The sequence below is a fragment of the Dama dama genome, chromosome 20 (genome assembly GCF_033118175.1).
Source record: "Dama dama isolate Ldn47 chromosome 20, ASM3311817v1, whole genome shotgun sequence".
Classification (NCBI taxonomy): Eukaryota; Metazoa; Chordata; class Mammalia; order Artiodactyla; family Cervidae; genus Dama; species Dama dama.
Window position 1 is genome coordinate 91,631,044 of NC_083700.1, and position 21,098 is coordinate 91,652,141.

The following is a 21,098-nucleotide window of genomic DNA, read 5'->3' on the forward strand; positions in this document are numbered from 1 at the left end:
TGATAAACATTTTTGTTATTGTTCAAGAAAAGAATAGAATAGGACTTCCCTGGTGGTCCAGTGGTTAATAATCCATCTGCCAACGCAGGGGATACTGGTTCGATCCTGGTCTGGGAAGATTCCATGTGCTGCAGAGCAACTAAGCCCCAGTACCACAATGACTGAGCCCACACCCTAGGGTCCATGTTCCACAGTAAAGACCAGCCCCCTGGCTCACCACAACCAGAGAAAGCCCGCACAGCAACAAAGACCCAATGCAGCCATAAATAAATAAATGAATAAAAATATTTTAAAATAATGGAATATAGTGATTAAGAAGTATAAAAAACAGCATCATGTTGTATACCTTAAATTAATACAATGATGTCTGTCAATTACCCTCAATAAAAGTGGAGGAAAAAACTGAAAAACACATAAATAACAAGAAAAAGTAAACTTTAAAAATGTATACAAAAATCTGAAAAATCACGACACTAAGGTTCAGACTGGTGGGGGATCTTTAAAATGACAGGAAGTCTACTGAATAAAAAGAAGTCCAACCTTATCTATAGCTATTAAGATGAAAAGAACGTTTTAACTGTACAAAATTTATGTACTACTTTCCAAAATATTATTTCTGCTAGAGTCCAATAATGTTTACCTACAAATCACATTCCAATCTGATGTCATTTTAGAGATAGACAAATACCTTCAATTACAATAGAAAAGAAGCAGCAAAAATGAGGTGGGGGGGGGGGGGGGAATAATAGTTTCCCTAGGAGTTTGCCTAGCAATTTGAGCCAAATCATTGGAGCAGACGACATTAAAAGACAACTCTTGGAAGCAGAATATGTAGCTCCAATATTTTGTCTGACTAGTATCCAGAAGTCTCAAAATTAAAGTCAGCCAATAAATTTTCACAGAGAAAATTTAGCCAAATGGAATAAATACAATACTTGGCATATGTTAGAAGCAGTCCTTAATTTGTGATCAGGATCACCATATTCCAGAAGTCTGTATGTAAATTATTTGCAATTCTCAATGCATCATCAAACAAAAAAATCTTTGGTTCAGATTTAGGAATGAATACCCTCTAAACAACCCCACAATGGCTATTGATAGTATACTGCCTTAATCATCACTGTATCTTTAGCATCTCCTCACAGAGAGACTGGCATGTACTAGGTGCTTAATAAATGTCTACTGAATGAATGAAATGCTAGGTACATTACAAAAACAGCAATATAAACAGCAAAAAAGGTTGAAAATGGGTAGTCTAACAAGCAGAACAGAGAAAGCAAAGGGGCAGAAGTGTTAGGGGAAGCACAATGATTGAAACTGCCCACCCTGGCCAGGCACCATAGTAACTATTTGCATAAGTTGTTTTACAACAGGAGGTCCTGGTAAGGAACACGGAACTAATAAGCCACCACCAACCGGAAGAGTTCAGGAAAGGTCAAAAGGAGCACCACATGTCTGACCACATCCCAGAATCCTTCTCTCTGGCATCCATCTTGGCTGATCAAGGGTATACCACCAGGAAGGACTCTGAGTCAGAATGATTGGCTAAAGACAACCCGAAACTAATCCCATCACCATAAAACCCAAGACTGCGAGCCATGTGACAGAGCTGTTCTCCTGGGTTCCCTTACCCTAGTGCTCTCCACCCGGGTGCTCTTTCCCAATAAAAATCTCTTGCTTTCTCAGTAGATGTGTCTCTTCAGACCATTCATTTCTGAGTGTTAGGCAAGAGACCAGTTTCGGGACCTGGAAGGGGTCCCCCTTCCTGCAACAGAAGGACAATGTTTTTCTATATGAGCCTTCGTGTCTGACTCTTTGCTACCCTGTGGATTGTAACCCACCAGACTCCTCTGTCCATGGGATTTTCCAGGCAAGAATACTGGAGTGGGTTGCCATTTCCTTTAGTACCATTCAATTTTTAAATTATAGGAGAAAGGTGCTATTGTCCCTATTTTTATAGCTAAATTCTACACTGGCCACTTAACTTTCTTCTGAAAGTTCTGATTCCACTAAAACCATGTGAGTTGCCAAAATTGGTTAAAAGTACACAGAGAGCTTCCTGCCACAAGATGGATAAAATGTCTTTGTATTGTGTGATTGCTCTTCACTTTAAATGCTCCAGGCTTTTAGGGACACTAACTTTACATGAGAATTAGGACATTAACAAGTTGGAACTCCATGTTTTTCTTGAAAGAAAAGGTGTAAGAAAAACTATTGCTTTTGTTTTATATACTTTTATTAATATGTCACTGCTTCAGAGAAGTGGTCTCCGATCAACCAGCCTACCTCATTGGAAGCATAACTTATGACATTATTATAGTTTTTTAAAGATTCAATTCTCATGATTTTTATTTTCTTCTTTCTTTCAGACTGAGCTCAGTAAAGACAAGGACAGTATGTCATTTATTCACAATTATATCCTCCACAACTAGTGCAGTGCACTGAACACATTAAGTGTCTTATAAATATTTATGAAATAAATAACTTTTCTGTATTCTCTGTATGTTCTGAATTGAGCATGTACTATTTTTTTTTAATTTTTAAACTTTATTTCTATAAAGAGAAGGCAGTAAAATATAAGTTCTAAAAGATTTCCAAAAAGCCACAATAAAAATAAATTTCTGGCACCTAAAGGAACAATCTTTAGTATCTACAAAACTGGACCATTTGTTTTTAGTTGTTTCCCAAGAGTTCAAGATAAGATGGGCCACCACTATTACAACAAAATTTATTATTAAAAAACGAATCCTTGAATCCTAAATTCCAATTTAGGAGCCAGAAATTCCTCTACCCTCAGTAACAGCAACAGTGTTGGGAACATTCCTTAGAGGAATTTTCCTTTGTTGTAGGAGCCCCAAGTACCTGGCTACCTCTGCATACCATTTTACCTGTGGAAAAAGTGACACATCTATATTGCAATCATTTCCTTTGGGAAACAAAGGGCTTCAAGGGAGAAAAACAAAACACATGTATTTTTCTATATGACACAAAAATAAAATCTATATGAGGCCAAGGGAAATGATACAGTGATAGTTATTATGTTTATGCAGTCAGTATTATATACTAAGAAATTGAAATATAAGTTCCAAAAGCTAATCTTCAGTAAAATAGCTTAACACTCAAGAAAAATACACAAGGGCTTCCTGGTGGCTAGTGGTAAAGAATCTGCCTGCCAATGCAGGAGGCACGGGTTTGATCCCTGGTCCAGGAGGATCCCAGAGGCCACAGAACTAAGCCCGTGTGCCACAATTATTTAGCCTGTGCTCTAGAGCCTGGGAGCCACAACTACTGAAGCCCAAACACTCTACAGCCAGTGCTTCATAACAAGAGAAGCCACCGCAATGAAAAGCCTGAACACCGCAACTAGAAAGCAGCCCCCAATTGTTGCAACTAGAGAAAAGCCTGTGCAGCAATAAAGACCAGCACAGTCGAAGATAATAAATAAAATTTTAAAAAATATTTTAAAGAAGAAAAATATTCAGGAGATTTCTACTAATCTTAACTACCTAATTAGACACATAGCTATTATAGAAAAGAGGGTAGACTCAAGCTAACTAATACTAATAATTAGTTCAACTACTATCCTAAATTGCATCTTAAATATTAAATTTATGGTTATGACTGAGCGACTGAACTGAACTGATAATAAAACTTTAGCATGTATGTAATTATCATACAAAGTATCTAGGTTTGAAAAAATGCTTCAGAATGGTTCTATTGTTTTTTTGGCCTCTCTAACGAATTGTAATCTGAATTCTATCACATCTCTTTTATGTATAATGATGTTTTACTTACAGATTCAATGGCATTTCTGGTGAGATTTCTACCAGCCCTCACCATTCCCCTCAGCCATATTCTTATAGATATCATGTCCTTTTTCTCTACAGGCTTGAGACCAAAGCCAATATATAGTGAACAAATAGGAAAGGGCAAAAATTAAAAGATTACAAGTCAGTAGCAATGAAATTCCAATTTGATAACCACCTAAGATACAGTCTACAGTGGCCTACAGAAACTTACACAGACAAGGACAAGTATTGCCCAATTTCATGACTCAAATTATAATCACAAAAACCATTCAGTATAAATTTTTTTAAAATATCAGCTCATTTATAGCATGGAAGCCAAAAACTTAAAATATCTATGAAAAATTTATAAAGTGTTAGTCACTCAGTCATGTCCAACTCTTTGTCATCCCACGAACTGTAGCCCACCAGGTTCCTCTGTCCACTAAATTCTCCAAGCAAGAATACTGAAGTGGGCAGCCATTCCCTTTTCCAGGAGATCTTCCTGACCCAGAGATCAAACCCAGATCTCCTGCATTGCAGGCATTCTTTACCACTGAGCCACCAGGAAACCTATAAAGGTCTATACTACTCAAACATCTACTTTATGGTATTCAAATTGGGGTCTAAACAAGTTTCTGTATCTCAATCTTATGTGTTTTAGTTTCTGATAACCTATAAAAATTAGTATAACCACACACTGAATCAGCAGTAACAACATCAAATTCAAGTGCTAACAAGATACTTCATTGCCCATGTTGTTTATCATCAAGTTGGCACCAAAAACTATCACTTGCCATAGAAGAGCCTTGACCATGAAAATGACATATGTGGGAAGTCAAAGTCAAAGACCTCATGATACATGCTGTGCAAATGAAGGATTTCCACTAGACAGAACACAGAAATGTGGAGAGATTACAGTTATCACATTCCACACAATAGTATGTGCATGCCAAATTGAAAAAGAATCTATTCCTTACAGTATCATATTCATGTTCAAAGTAGTGAACCACTTTAAGCAAGGCAGTATCGTTCAGCACATCAACTTAACGTTAATTTAGATTTTATTGTTTTGTGTTTTATTTGTATTTAACTTGAAATTTTCATTTAAATGTATGGTTAGTTCTATAAGATTTTAAACTTAAGAAGTTGATATATAGATTTATGTTTGCTCACATTAAATAACACTATGATAGTTTACTTTAAACACTGGGGTTCAAGAGTTTTTTCTTGCAAAAGTTGTTTTTTTTAAATGGGCCCATTTACTCAAGTAAAACTGACTTTTATAACTGTAAGATATCCAGACCAGTAGCTATAATTCATAATACATTAAAAAATTAGAATACTTCAAAACATACAGGATATAACATCCTAAATCTTATTCCGTGATCAATCATTTGCTTAGGAATCTCTCAGCATTTAGTCCGTACTAAAGCTTACAAGGGTAAATAAAGAACTGAAATGTTTACTTTCATTAATTAGTATCATCAGATATCTACTAAATGCCTCTTACAGGCTAAAAAGAGGGAATAAAGAAGCTCAGCAGCCCCTCTGGACTCTCTCAAAGAGTGAAGTTGGCTGCAAATACATGAAAAGATATCACAACCTAAATACAAGTCTAGAGTAACTATCGGAAATTCAACATAGGAGTTGAAAGGAGAGAGGTTTCAGTTGTCTTCTTCCATCCTCAGATTATCCTAATTGTAATTCACAGTTACCCGCAAAGCAACAGGAACAATACTAAAAGAAAAGAACAAAGGTAAGATAGAAGGAAAGGGAGAAAGTACAAGGGATGCTCCAGATGAATTTCCATTAGTCAGAATGGAAGGAAAAACAGAACAAATATTTATGAATAGACGGTAAAGCGTCTGCTTGCAATGCAAGAGACCCGGGTTCAACCCCTGGGTTGGGAAGATCCCCTGGAGAAGGAAATGGCAACCCACTCCAGTACTCTCACCTGGAAAATCCCATAGACAGAGCAGCCTGGTAGGCTACAGTCCATGGGGTCACAAAGAGTCGGACATGACTGAGCAACTTCACTTCACTTCACTTCTATCTACAAAGTATAATATGTTGGAGATACAATAATACCTTAGCACAACTACTTTATTAAGATTTTATATATACCTTTAAGGAGAAAGGAAAAGCTACTCACTCCAGTATTCTGGCCTGGAGAATTCCATGGATCATACAGTCCATGGAGTCACAAAGAGTCTGACACAACTGAGTGACTTTCACTTTCACTTTCTAAAGATCAGGTAAAGTTTAAAAGAGGTTTAAAAGACAGATTACACAGCATGGAACCAGGAATAATTTCTGCGTAGAGCATCAAGTACACGCAGGGACAGGCAATAGAAATTTAGGTTGGAATCAAATCGATCAGACAGTGAAATCCCCTAATAAGAATTTTCATTTCACTCTATAGGCAAATGCAAACCACTAAAGGTTTCTCACAGTTATAGAGGCCTTAAGATCATTAATTACAGATGCTCAGTTCATAGGATGAAGAAAGGAATAGACTCAGGAATATTAGCAGGGCACTAGAAACAGAGTTAGTCAGATGTAAGAAAGTGAAAGTGAAGTCGCTCAGTTGTGTCTGACTCTTTGGGACCCCATGAACTGTAGACCACCAGGCTCCTTCATCCGTGGAATTTTCCAGGCAAGAGTACTGGAGTGGGTTGCCATTTCCTTCTCCATAGTCAAAGTGAGTGCAGGAGTATAAGTAATTCTATTAAAAAGAGAGGGGGAAAAAAAAGAAGAAAAGAAATCCCCAGGGTTGGCAAGTTAGAAGTTATTACCTGAAAAAACCTCAATTTTCAAACCTCAAAGGATCAGACTATAATATAGTCATTAAGAAACAGAAAAAATGGATAAAGAGATGGATTTGAGGAGAAAAGAGCTGATAAGACACTTTTAGCCTTGTTGAGGTTGAATTTCAGAAGACATCTATGAGGCAAAATCCACGAGGAAAGAATTGAGGACTTAAGGGAGAAGCTAAACAGCAAAAGAGATATAAAGATGGGGGAAGGGAAGAAAGTCATCGACACAGAAGTTTTAACTGAATTCCTGGAAATAGTGGGGACTGCTGGAGGGTAAGTAAGGTCAAAGTCTAAAGGAAATGTCATGTAGTCAAGATTATGGGGGTATCATTAACTTGAGGAAAGAGTGAGAATATTTTTTGACTTGAAATATGCAAAGCTTAGAAAGAAAAAATAGGTGCAGTCACTTATAACTGTTGAAGAAGTAGTGAGATCGTTTCTGTAAAGAAGGGAGTAGACTATATTAGATACTGAATAGTAATTTAAAAAAGAACCACTGTGGGAATTTAACTGGCAATCAAAAAGAAATCAATAGGAAGACAAATATTTATAGAAATTTGATTAAAGTTAGACAAAATGTAAAATGACAGATAAAGCCATCTCGATTTTGTGACCTCCAAGCAGAGAAATATAACAGCTGGGGGCACTGGGGAATAGAAATAAGAATGGCATCAGTTCAGTTCAGTTCAGTCGCTCAGTCATGTTCGACTCTTTGCAACCCCATGGACTGCAGCACGCCAGGCCTCCCTGCCCATCACCAACTCCTGGAGTTTGCTCAAACTCATGTCCATCCAGTTGGTGATGCCATCCAACCATCTCATCCTCTGTTGTCCCCTTCTCCTCCTGCCCTCAATCTTTCCCAGCATCAGGGTCTATACAAATGAGTCAGATCTTCGCATCAGGTAGCCAAAGTATTGGAGTTTCAGCTTCTGCATCAGTCCTTCCAATGAATATTCAGGACTGATCTCCTTTAGGATGGACTGGTTGGATCTCCTTGCAGTCCAAGGGACTCTCAAGAGTCTTCTCCAACACCACAGTTCAAAAGCATCAATTCTTCAGTGCTAAGTTTTCTTTATAGGCCAACTCTCACAACTATACATGACTATTGTATACATGACTCATGGAGGTGTAACAATATGTTAGACAACAGGGCCTAACAACATGTTAGACATCTCAAAGAATGTGATACACAGCAATATAAAAGCAGTCTATACATCATGTGTTTATTCATTAATTCCTTCGTCAATTCTTTCCTTAATTAACATTTGTCAAGCACCATTTAGAATGCCAAGTACTGGGGGTAGGAATGGTAAAAGTAGCTGCAGCTTTAGTCCTACATTCTTTCCTTATGGATTTTGACATTTGGATGTCTCCCTGAAATTCAACCTCGGCAAGGCTAAACTTATCAGCTCTTTCTCCTCAAACCCGTGTTTATATCCAGTTTTTCTGTTTCTGCTAATGGTAGCATTATAGCCTGAGCTGTTGAGAGTTGAAAGTTGAATATTAGTAATCGCTTAAGATTTGTTATTGTTTTTTAGTCACTAAGTTGTGTCCAACTTTTTTACAACCCCATGTACTGTAGCCCACGAGGTTCCTCTGTCCACAGGATTTCCCAGGCAAGAATACTGGAGTGGGTTGCATTTCCTTCTTCAGGGGATCTTCCTGACCCAGGGATCGAACCTGCATCTCTTACATTGGCTGGCAGATTCTCTACCACTGAGCCACGTGGGAAGTTTTTTTGTTTTTGTTTTTTTACCAAGTTCTTACTATAGCCAGGCATTATTTCAATAAATTTGCATTTAACTCATTTAATCATCAAAATAGCCCTGAAGAATAGGTACTTTTATTATCCTCTTTTTATACATGAGGACACTGGAACTCAGAGTGATGTAAGTGGTGAGTAAGTGGTGAAGGTAAGAGTAAGCGGTGGCACTGAGACATAAACAAAGTCATTATGGCTCCAGAGTCAAGTCTTTCACCATACTTCACCATCTTTGGAAAGAATCTCTTTACCTTTTTTGCCAGTCAAATTAACATTTAATTACAGATCTCTAAATGTCCTATTTCCTGCATGTATTAACTTTAGAAAAAAATATATAAATAACTTATTCCATACATGTATTTTAAAATATCAAAGCTATCAGTATTTAAGACTTCCCCCAAGTTATCCCTTTCATTTTGTTATTCCAAAAGACATGTAAGCTCTCTTCTTAGTAAAAGCTCATGTATTCCAAAATTGGATAAAATTAGGTACCTTAAGGAGTCTGCATCCTATCTGATGAGGTGGGAATTATATATACTTAAAGGATAACAAGAATATGATAAGAACTCAGTAAACTGTGCAACAAGTATGGCATTCAAAGGAAAGAGATCACTGAGTTTGGGGGCTGAGGGAGGAGGGATTGCTTCGGAGAGGCTGTATAGAAGAGGTCAGTTCTGAACTGGACTTTGAAGAAAAGAGGAAGAACACAAAGGCAGAGTGGAGGCAGATGGTATTACAGGCAGACAGAATATCACATATAGGTATGTAGAGACCAGAAATGAACAGATGGGTTCAGAGGAAAGCAAGTAAGCAGCAGCACTTTAGTAGATTTATGTAGGTGTAGCACTCTAGTAGGTTTATAGAAATGTCTAGAAGAAAATAGATCACACAGTCTAACCAACTGTGGTGGGAATATTATCTGCCACTTACAGTCTAATCTGATTCTTAAAATACTTATCTTCTTATTGGATCACAAATTTCCTAAAATGATGCTAGTCATTTATACAACTGCCTAAACTGAAAACTCAGATGACCATTATATCTACTACAGTGGGCAGGAATCCCTTAGCATAAATGCAGTAGCCATCATAGTCAACAAAAGAGCACAAAAAGCAGTACTTGGATGCAATCTCAAAAATGACAGAATGATCTCTGTTCGTTTACAAGGCAAACCATTCAATATCACAGTAATCCAAGTCTATGCCCCGACCAGCAATGCTGAAGAAGCTGAAGTTGAATGGTTCTATGAAGACCTACAAGACCTTTTAGAACTAACACCCAAAATAGATGTCCTTTTCATTATAGGCCAATACCTTGGCCACCTGATGCAAAGAGCTGACTCATTTGAAAAGACCCTGATGCTGGGAATGATTGAAGGCAAGAGGAGAAGCGGACGACAGAGGATGAGATGGTTGGATGGCATCACCAACTCAATTGGACATGAGTTTGGGTGAACTCTGGGTGTTGGTGATGGACAGGGAGGCCTGGCATGCTGTGGTTCATGGGGTTGCAAAGAGTCAGACACGACTGAGTGACTGAACTGAACTGAACTGAAACTGAAAAGAAATTTATGAAGGAATTCATAGAATTTCTTCATAGTACACCCAAGCCAGATGTGGTTACCAATTTCCTTTTAAAAAGCACAGCTAATAAATAAAGTCAGTAATCTTAAAAAAAAAAAAAAAACCAATAAGCACAACTGGCTCACAGAGTAACTTCAGAGATCTCTGAGTTCAACTCCATATTCATTTCTTACAGTTTCTTAATAGCCATATCCCCACATATTATTTTAAAGCATCTATCTGAACAACTTTCAAAGTGATGGGGAGTTCGCTATCTTGTAGGACCTGGGATTTTCTAAACTAACTTGTCTAACCAAGCCAATTCCTGGTATGTGCATGCATGCTTAAGTTGCTTCAGTCATGTCTGACTCTTTGCAACCCCATGGACTGTAGCCCTCCATGCTCCTCTGCCCATGGGATTCTCTAGGCAAGAATACTGGAGTTGATTGCTGTGCCCTCCTCTAGGGGATCTTCCTGACCCAGGGATCAAACCCATGTCTCTTACACCTCCTGCATTGGCAGGTGGGTTCTTTACCAGAAGCACCACCTGGAAAGCCCCCATTCCTGATATAGGACAAATTAAGTAGACAAAGGATTACAAAACATCAGTTTCCTATGATTCCGTCCTGTAAATTCAAATAATCAAAACAAAATTCTCTATATATACCACAATATAAGCTCTTTCAATGGAGAACAAACACAGAAAACTATCCTTAGTATGACAGATTAGACATTTTTTTTTTTTTTTTGGTCACCTAGCATCTTTTTTCCCCCATTCTGACTTTGCCTGGGAACAGGGAGGACCCCTTTCTCCCCTAACTGCTACATTTTCTTGATGTAGCAGGTAAATCCTATTACCAAGAGGTAGAACATACGACTATGAAATTATGATTGGTTAGGACTGGGAAAATGACTGAAGCTAAGGTATCAGCACTAATCTTCTTAATCCAGAAAGAACAACAGCCTCCTATGGATCTGGAGTTCCACCAATGGGAGGCTGAAATTGCTGCCACCGTTTTACTACCACAAAGAGTGAATCTATCTAAAAATGAAGTCAACCCAGAATAACTGAGACCTAGAAACAGAGATGGGGATCTGGGTCCTCATGACATTATTTAAATGCCTACTTCAAACCACACCCAAGTTAGATGTGTTTTTTTCTTAAGCCAAGTTTGGATTTTTTTCTTTCACTTTCATCCCTAACAGTACTACCCACAACAGTAACTGCCAAATCCTACAAAAAGAAAAGTAGGTCAACTTCTCAGCATTTTATCTATTATCATGCATTATTATATAATTTGGCTATACCAATAACCAACTATACATATTAAATTTTAAAAATTAGCCTGGCACGCATTTTTACTTTCAACACAGCATTTCACTTTCAACATTGCCTTGTACTGTCTTGTTTCTAGACAAAAATCAGTATTTTAAGCAGAAGAAAATGACTATAACTTTATATATAACACTGTAAAGGCAAAAATAACTCAGAAATTAAAATTTCCATTATATCCTATTAGCTATTTTAAAAAAAACAGAAAACAAACAAAAAACCTAATGAACTATCCAGAAGCCATGTAAAGATTCTTACTTGAAGCTGAAGAGTATGTCGAAGAATAGTTTCTTCTAAAGCATGGATCCACTTCTCTCTCTCATCAGCATCACGAGCTGGAATAAAAGTTTATAAAAAGCAAAACCTTAATATCTACAATATAGCTCCATAATTGGAAGCAAAAATTTTAAATCATGAATCTAAATAGAAAAGGTTTTCCTTAACAGGTTTTACCTATTTTTTTCAAATATGCAACCTAATTGCAGCAATTTATAACAAAGAGAATAAATGTGTTCAACAATTGCAGGCTACCTTCCCACTGGGAATAATTAGAAAAGTTAAAATAATTAAAAATAACTGTTTTGAAAGCATCAGAAAATAGCAAGATAGTAAAGAATTAACAGGCCAAAATGTAGGAAAAGACAAACATCCAGCCCGGTATTTAGGGCCACTGTCCTCCTTGGAGGCATTGTACATTTCAAAAGAGGAGTTGTAGACTGAGCAACTTCTTAAAAGACTTGTCATTATGTATGAGCAGGGGACATATGGGGACTCCATGTACTTTCTGCTCAATTTTTCTGGGAACCTAAAACTACTCTGAAAACATCTGTTGGAAAAAAAAAATCTTGTCAGGCCAAAAATTAAGAAAGCAAGGCTGACCGAGAGTGGTGGCTCTGGCAAACAGCTCAGGTTTTGATTGGGACCTCAAAGGGCTCTACCTTGGGATTAAGAATAAAACAGGGGACTTCCCTGGCAGTCCAGTGGTTAAGACTTCACCTTCCAATGCCAAGGTGTGTGGGTTCAACCCCTGGTTAGAGAGCTAAGATCCCACATGCCTGGAGACTAAAACACCAAAACATAAAACAGAAGCAATATTGTAACAAATTCAATACAGACTTTAAACATGGTCCACATCAAAAAAAAAAAAAGACTAAAACAGAATTAAAACAGTTGCTCACTCGTGTGGCTCATCCAGAAAAACCTTGATGTCTGAAATAAATTAAAACTACCCCAAGTTGTTACTGACTCTAAGCATCTAGCTAGCAAAAGCAAATGAATATATTTTCTGTAGAAAGATAATATCATATCAGCTTCCAAATTATTTTTATAAACAATTTTTAAATACAATGACTAGCACATAAGCAAAGATAACCAAAGATATACAAGGAGACAAAATCACACATAAATGAGAAATCAACCGATAGAAACAGATCAACAAGAGCTCCAGATATTTGAACAAACAGTCCCACAACTGAAAAGTAACTATGCTTTAATTCATTCAATAAAAGACTGGGAACTTTGACAGAGCCTTAGAAACCATTTTATAAATTATGTGGGTTCTTTAAATAATTAAATATAAATTCTAAAATTAAAAAAACATAATAAGCAAAATTAAGAACTCAGTGAATGAGTCTGACAGCAGATTAAAGTGGTTTAAGAGAACGAGAGAACTGGAGGAGAGACCAGAAGAAAATCATCAGAACAAAAGACGAGTCAGAGAGAGAAAATATAGACGAAAGGGAGAGCAACATAGACAGTGAGAGGGTGTAATATGCATGTGATTGAAATACCAAAAGAAGACAAAAGAGAGAAGAGACTAGAAGCACTATCTGATGAAGAACTTTTCAAAACAAGATGAAAGACATTAAGCCACGGATTTCAGAAGCCCAGGCTTCCCTGGTGGCTCAGAAAGTAAAAGAATCTGCCTGTAAGGTAGGAGACCCGGGTTTGATCCCTAGGTGGAGAAGATCCCCTGGAGAAGGGAATGCCAACCCACTCCAGTATTCTTGCCTGGAGAATTCCATGGACAGAAGAGCCTGTAGGGCTACAGTCCATTGGGTCACAAAAAGTCAGACACGACTGAGTGACTGACACACACAATTCTAAGCAGGCTTAATCAAAGAAAATCCACAGTTAGACTAATCCCAGCCAAAACTTACTACAAACCAAAGACAGAGGAAATATTTTAAAAATAGCTGGGGGTGAGATCTAGACAGTTCAGACAGTTCTGTAACTATTAGGTAAGGTCACAGAAAAAGTGCACTTTTGGTAGATCAAAAATATTCTATATTAAAATAATTGAAAAGTCATCCCATTAAGGAAACTCCAGACCCAGAAAGTTTTGCCAGAGCACTGTCAGACATTTATGAAGAAAGAATGCCAATCAAACACAAAATATTCCAGAGAAAAGAAAACGAAGAACACCCCTCAACTCTTTTAAGGTCAGAATAACTTTGATATTAACCTGACAAGACTATCATAAGAGAAAAAAATTTAAGGCAACTCTAATGCAAAAAAGGATATGCAAAAATTCTTTATAAAACTTAATATGTCAAATTGAAGTTGAGTTTATTCCAGAAATACAAGGTTGGTTGAGTATGGGAAAAAATCAAGCAACATTGAACAAGATAAAAATACATATGAATAAGGTTAGTCACTGTAGCATTGTTTATAATTACAAAATACTGTAAAACAACCTAAATGCTCAGATAGAGGAAGATGGTTGAGTAAACCATGGAGTACAACACAAGTGTGAAAAAGAGAACAAGGAAGATCACTTTTGAGTGATTTGGAGTGCTTTTTCAGATACATTATTCAATGAACACAAAGAAGAAAGAAAGAAGGGGATATAAGAAAATATACTAAAAAAAAAAAAGAAAAGAAAATATACTCACATCTGTTTGTTTGTGCAAAATAGATACAAGGAGGATGAACTATAAACTAATGAGATTGGTTACCTACAAAGCACAGTGGGAAAGGATGGATATCAGGAAAAACAGGAATGAGTTAGGGGTACAGAGGTAGCAATACTTCTCTGAATTTATCATTTTGTATCTACTCAGACTCTTTAAAGCCACAGTAATATTTCACATTCTCCCCCAGATAAATAATTTAAATCAACCAGGATGGGGAGAAGGAACCCAAAATTCAAAGTAATTCTGTATATGTGCTCAGTCATGTCCAACTCTTTGGGACTTCATGGACTACAGCCCACCAGGACCCTCTGTCCATTGGATTATTCACACAAGAATACTGGAATGGGTTGCAATTTTCCTCTCTAGGGGATCTCCCCAACCCAGGGATTCAGCCCACGTCTCCTGCATCTCCTGTATTGGCAGGCAGATTCTTTACCACTGAGCTATCTGGAAAAATATAATATAAACAGTAATAAATTAACCTAACTGTATTACAAATGAATAAGACAATCACACCGAAGGGTGTGAGGAAGAAAAAAGAAAAGATTAAGCCCAACTAACTTTGAAAACAGTATTCTGACTAGACAATGCAAGGCTAAACCAAAATAGAACCATACAGAAATACTGTACAAAAATTGCACAAGTACTGTAAATCTGGTTTTCACAGGAGTATAGTTTAGCAATTCTGTAACTAAAAACAAGTGAATATATTGTAGATAATGCCAACTCCGGTTTCTCAGTGTCTGAGGGAAAAAAATTACAAATGAGGAAGAAGGATGGAATGAGCCATATGGTATTAAGACTAGAAAAGAAGGTATCACTATGAACTCAGGGTTCTAGATAGGGAGACAGAAAGACAGGAAGTGCATGAAAAAAAATGGGGGCATGTCAAAAGGTAAAAGGAGCCAAACTGAAGGAGTTCCAAAAACCAAAGACTAAAGAATGTGAGCAATATAATAACTGATAGTACTGAATTATAATCCAAAGAATAAAATAAATATCTAAGAGTGCAATACTGATATACATTACTTGAATAAGTAAATAGATGGGGAAGAAGGCACAGTTCTTTCTTCAGAAGAGTTACAATTCAAAAGTATAGTAGGAATGAAAGAAATGTTTAAATCACCTGTAGACAAATACGACAGTAATAATTACTGAAGGCAAGATTGGTCACTGGCATACTGATAGCTAAAATCAGTGGGCAAAAGTTTGAGGAGAAAGAGGATATTAGCAGAGTCTCAAAGTATCTCTCCCAATATGTTTATTAACTATGAAGGGAAAATCAGTAATTTTATAATGGAGAAGTCTGGCAGACACCACCTTAATCCAGTGATCAAGATTAATACCACCAGTAACAAATTTCTTGATATCATATACCACTCCCTCGATATGACCCACTGAGAAGGAACAGCATCACTTCTGTAGTATTCTTGCCAAAAACACATAATCTCACTCTAATCATGAGAAAACATCAGATAAACCCAAACTAAGAGGCATTCTACAAAATAACTAAAACTCACCAAAAATGTCAAAGTCATGAAAGACAAGAGGAGTAAGGAACTGTCATAACTAAAGGCAATATAGGATCTTAGGCTGAACCCTGGAACAGAAAGGGGGCATTAAAAGGGGAAAATCACATGAGCTCTGTGCTTTAGTTAAAAGTATTGTACCAAATGGGTAGAAGATTCAGCTCAGGACATCCGAGTCTGAACAGGAATAGGAGGGTATACATCAAACCAAGGAACAACCTGACATGGGGTATCAAAGCCAGCAGGATGAAGAGGAAAATCACACAATGGAAAAGTCCAGCGTGGGGAGTCAGAGCCCAAGATGGAGTCCACATTGGGCAGGGGGATTGGGTCAGGCTGGTACAAGGTTTCCAAAGCTGAGTGGAATGAGGGTGACATCCACACAAGGAAGTGGGTGATGATGAGAAACTAACTGCATATAGAGGGATTGATCAAATGAGTAAATATAACAAGGATGAAGGGTTTCTGATTGTTGGATAGTTGCAAAAATGGTAAGGGAGAAAACCAGAATGACTTCTGCAATGGTAGGCTGGAAATACAGGTATCAGTATGAACTAATAGTTTTTAATATTTATGTAAATAAATACATATGGAAATATGTACATGAATATACATTTATGTACACATGTACATAACATTCATATTTTGTTAGCTCTGAGAGGGCCTGGGCACCATGAAAGCCAATAGCAATAAGTACACCTAGCATCAGGTACTGATTTCTAAATATCTTTCTCCATTACAAGGAACTAGGGCTCCTTGGAAAAATGGTTGATTCCAGGACTGGCACAGGGAAGATAAAAAACTGGCTTGGAACATCTTTTGTGTGCCTATAAGTTAAAGAAGAAAATACTCAAGAGAATGATAGGAACATGTCAATAGAACACATAAGTCAGCTTAAAAAAAATCCTACTGGCCAAATTAAGGACAATTTGAGCATTAATTTGAATTACAATCCATTGAGTATAACAGGAAACCATGAGTTAGCACTGATAGATATAAATTGAAGGTTTGCTCAGAAATGGGATTCTACATAGCTTCAAAATACCCCTACAAAATATCAAGAAAGGAAAAAGATAAAATACCACCTCAATCATGTGATCAAAGTAAATGTCATTAGGTTATGGGACAAACTGAAATCCTGTGAGAAAAGAACAAAGAATCACTTCTGTGATCTTCAGGCCAGATATACAATCTGCATCATGAACAAACATTAGGAGAAAACAAACTGAGGGACATTCTACAGAATAATTAGCCTCTGATCTTTTAAAGTGTCAAGGTCATAAAACTCAAAGAAAGACTGAGTAGCTGTTCCAGGCTAAAGGAGGCTAAAAAATGTGACAACTAAATGCAAAATGTGATTCTGAACCAGATCCTCCTCTGGCAAAACCTGAACAGACTCTAAGGAGTAGATGGTTTTAATGCATCAATGTTAATTTCCCGATTTTAATGGCTGCATAGTGTGTTTACAAGAAAATTTCCTTGTTTGCAGGAAATATGTAATAAAAAAACCATTCAGGGGTGACGGGACTTCCAGTTAACAACAACCTTCAAACAGTTTTGGGATGGCAAAGTTCTTCGTACTGTATTTGCAACTTTCTAGTAAATGCAAGATTATTTGAAATTCTTAAAAACTATACTTTAAAAACATTATTATGATAAAGAAGACATAAATAAATGGAAAAACCATTTTATGAATTGGAAGATTCAATATCCTGAGAGTGGATAGACACTAGCGAAAGACCCTGAAGCATGAAAAGAGCCCAATTAGAAAACTGGTCTCAATGTGTGTAGAACAGTGGGCTGATGGGCGAGGAGGAAACAGCAAAAGTTTAGGATCCTATCCCAAGGAGTGTGAATGGACTTTATGACAATAGGAAGCCCCTGAAGAGTTTCAAGCATGAGAGTGACAAGGCCTAATTTGCATGTTAAAAATATCAATCTGGGGCAAAAATAGAGGTGATATGCCAGTCAGGAAGTGGTTGTGAGGGTGAGGCCTGAACTGAGAAATGTCTGGGACGTGAAATGAAGTGCCATTCTCACAGCCATCAGGGCACTAAATAGCAATCACCTTTAAACCTGCCACATACTTCAGATTCTTCCTTGATACAGTCCCTCTCTCTAGCCTTTCTTTCCACCTCTGCTGACAACATCCTTGTTCAAGCACTCGAATGGTCTCATGCCTGTGAACAAAACATCATCACAAAAGACGCACATGTGCTAACCTTTGCTAGGGTCAGTGCAGCTGCACACCTCATGCATATTTGAGCTTATATTTCAAGGCTGTTTCCATCAAAAACCTCAACATTCTCTAATACCATACTGAATTTACCCAACCTTCCTGAGTCACAATAAAGGCCCTCCACATCTTTTATTTCATGCCTTTTTTATATGACCCAAACCATCTTCTCATTGGCCCCTAAACACTCTAAATGAATTATTATTTTCCTGTTCATGGCATACCTTCCCCCTCCTTGAATCTTAACGCTGACTCTACCTTCCTTCCCATCTCTAAGCCCCATGTTCTTCAGAACAAGTTCTACTTCTCCTTTTGACATGCCCCCACTCTTTTTCATTCTCTCTCTCTGAAACCACGAGTTCATATTGATACCTCCAATTCTAGTCTAACACCACATGGCTTACAGGTTTACTGACACCAAGACAGACCAATGAAACAGAGGAGTAGCCAAAATGATTTTTGTATGCATGTATGCCAAAATGATTTTTGTATGTATACTAAAATGAATTTTGACAAGGGTGCCAAGACTATACAATGAGGAAAAGACAGTCTTTTCAATAAGTGGTACTGGGAAAAGTGGATATCCACGTTCAAAAGAATGAAAGTGGACTCTTACCATCCAAAATCTGGCTGAAAATATATTTATTTTTATTTATTTATGGCCATGCTGTGCATCTTGGAGGATATTAGTTCCCTGACCAGAGACTGAACCTGGGCCCATGGCAGTGAAAGCATGGAGTCCTAACTGCTGAGCTGCCATGGAATGCCCAAAAATGTTTTAAAGACTTATGTGAGACCTAAAACTATTAAACTCCTAGAAGAAAACATATGGGGAAATCTTCAGAACATTGGAATTGGCAAGGATTTGTTCAATATGATATCAAAAGCATAGGCAACAAAATTTAAAAATAGACAAACAGAACTATAGTAGAACCTCTCTTATCCACAGTTTTGCTTTCCAGAGTTTCAGTTACCCCTCCAGTTAACCAGATGCTAAAATAAAATATTAAATGGAAATAAACAATTTGTAAGTTTTAAACTGTATATCATTCTGAGGAACATGATGAAATCTCACATCATCCTGCTTTGTCCTGTCCAGGATGCCCAACCATTAACATAACGTTCTCCTTACACCCAACAATCAATATTGTCATGGCACCATGACCCACACTAAACAGATGATCCTCCTTCCAATGCATCATTACATCAATGGTGGCCTAATAATACTTCACAAGGTCTACATCATTCACCTCACTTCATCTCATCACTAGTCATTTTATCATCTCACATCATACAATAAGATAATTTGAAGGAAATTATATTCACATAACTTTTACTACAGTATATTACAATCGTTTTATGTTACTATTAGTTATTGTTAATCTCTTACTATGGTTAATGCATAAATTATACCTAATCATAGGTATGTATGTATAGGAAAAAACATTAAGTATATATAGAGTTCAGTATTATCTGCAGTTTCAGGCATCCACTAGGTGCCTTGGAACATATTGCTGTGATAAAGGGGGGGACTAATGTACAACATTACCACACAATTCCACTCATCTCACACGCTAGGAAAGTAATGCTCAAAATTCCCCAAGCCAGGCTTCAGCAATATGTGAACCGTGAACTTTCAGATGTTCAAGCTGGTTTCAGAAAAGGCAGAGGAACCAGAGATCAAATTATCAAGATCCACTGGATCATCGACAAAGCAAGAGAGTTCCAGAAAAACATCTATTTCCGCTTTATTGACTATGCCAAAGCCTTTGACTGTGTGGATCACAATAACCTGTGGAAAATTCTGAAAGAGATGGGAATATCAGACCACCTGACCTGCCTCTTGAGAAACCTGTATGCAGGTCAGTAAGCAACAGTTAGAGCTGGGCATGGGACAACAGACTGGTTCCAAATCGGAAAAGGAGTACGTCAAGACTGTATATTGTCACCCTGCTTATTTAACCTCTATGCAGAGTACTTCATGAGAAACACTGGGCTGGAAGAAGCACAAGCTGGAATCAAGGTTGCTGGGAGAATTATTAATAACCTCAGATAGGCAGATGACACCACCCTTATGGCAGAAAGTGAAGAGGAACTAAAAAGCCTCTTGATGAAAGTGAAAGAGGAGAGTGAAAAAGTTGGCTTAAAGCTCAACATTCAGAAAACTAAGATCATGGCATTCAGTCCCATCACTTCATGGCAAATAGATGGGGAAACAGTAGAAACACTGGCTGACTTTATTTTTTTGGGCTCCAGGATTACTGCAGATGGTGATTGCAGCCATGAAATTAAAAGACACTCCTTGGAAGGAAAGTTATGACCAACCTAGACAGCATATTAAAAAGCAGAGATATTACTTTGCCAACAAAGGTCCATCTCGTCAAGGCTATGGTTTTTCCAGTGGTCATGTATGGATGTGAGAGTCGGACTGTGAAGAAAGCTGAGCACGGAAGAATTGATACTTTTGAACTGTGGTGTTGGAGAAGACTCTTGAGAGTCCCTTGGACTGCAAGGAGATCCAACCAGTCCATCCTAAAGGAGACCAGTCCTGGGTGTTCACTGGAAGGACTGATTCTGAAGCTGAAACTCCAATACTTTGGCCACCTCATGCAAAGAGTTGACTCATTGGAAAAAGACCCTGATGCTGGGAGGGATTGGGGGCAGGAGCAGAAGGGGACGACAGAGGATGAGATGGCTGGATGGCATCACCAACTCGATGGACATGAGTTTGAGTAAACTCCGGGAGTTGGTGATGGACAGGGAGGCCTGGAGTGCTGCGATTCACGGGTTCTCAAAGAGTCGGACACGACTGAGCAACTGAACTGAACTGAACTGAATGTACAACAAACTTAAAAATTTCTGTGCATCGAAGGAAACAATTAATAGAGAAAAGGCAACCTACAGAATAGGGGGAAATAGTTGTAAATCATGTATACGATAAGGAGTTAATATCTGGAATATATGAAGGACTTCTACAACTCAGCAACAACAAAAAAAAACAATTTAAAAATTGGCAAAAAAAACAGCAGTCAAACAAGAAATAAAACGTACCCAGATTGGAAGGGAAGAGACAAAACTGTCTTTATATGCATATGACATGATACCATACACAGAAAATTCTATAAAGACTCCAAACAAAAACTATTAGAACTGATAA

General features: G+C 37.6%; 1 protein-coding gene across 2 annotated transcripts in view; it reads right to left on the minus strand.

Annotated features, from left to right (window-relative positions):
* OSBPL9 (oxysterol binding protein like 9) overlaps nucleotides 1-21,098 on the minus strand; it is a 164,189-nt gene that overhangs the window by 66,653 nt on the left and 76,438 nt on the right. For both annotated transcript variants that reach the window (XM_061121916.1, XM_061121915.1), the window contains exon 4: nucleotides 11,520-11,596. In XM_061121916.1, the coding sequence (XP_060977899.1) occupies nucleotides 11,520-11,596 (77 nt within the window). The remainder of the gene's footprint in view (nucleotides 1-11,519; nucleotides 11,597-21,098) is intronic.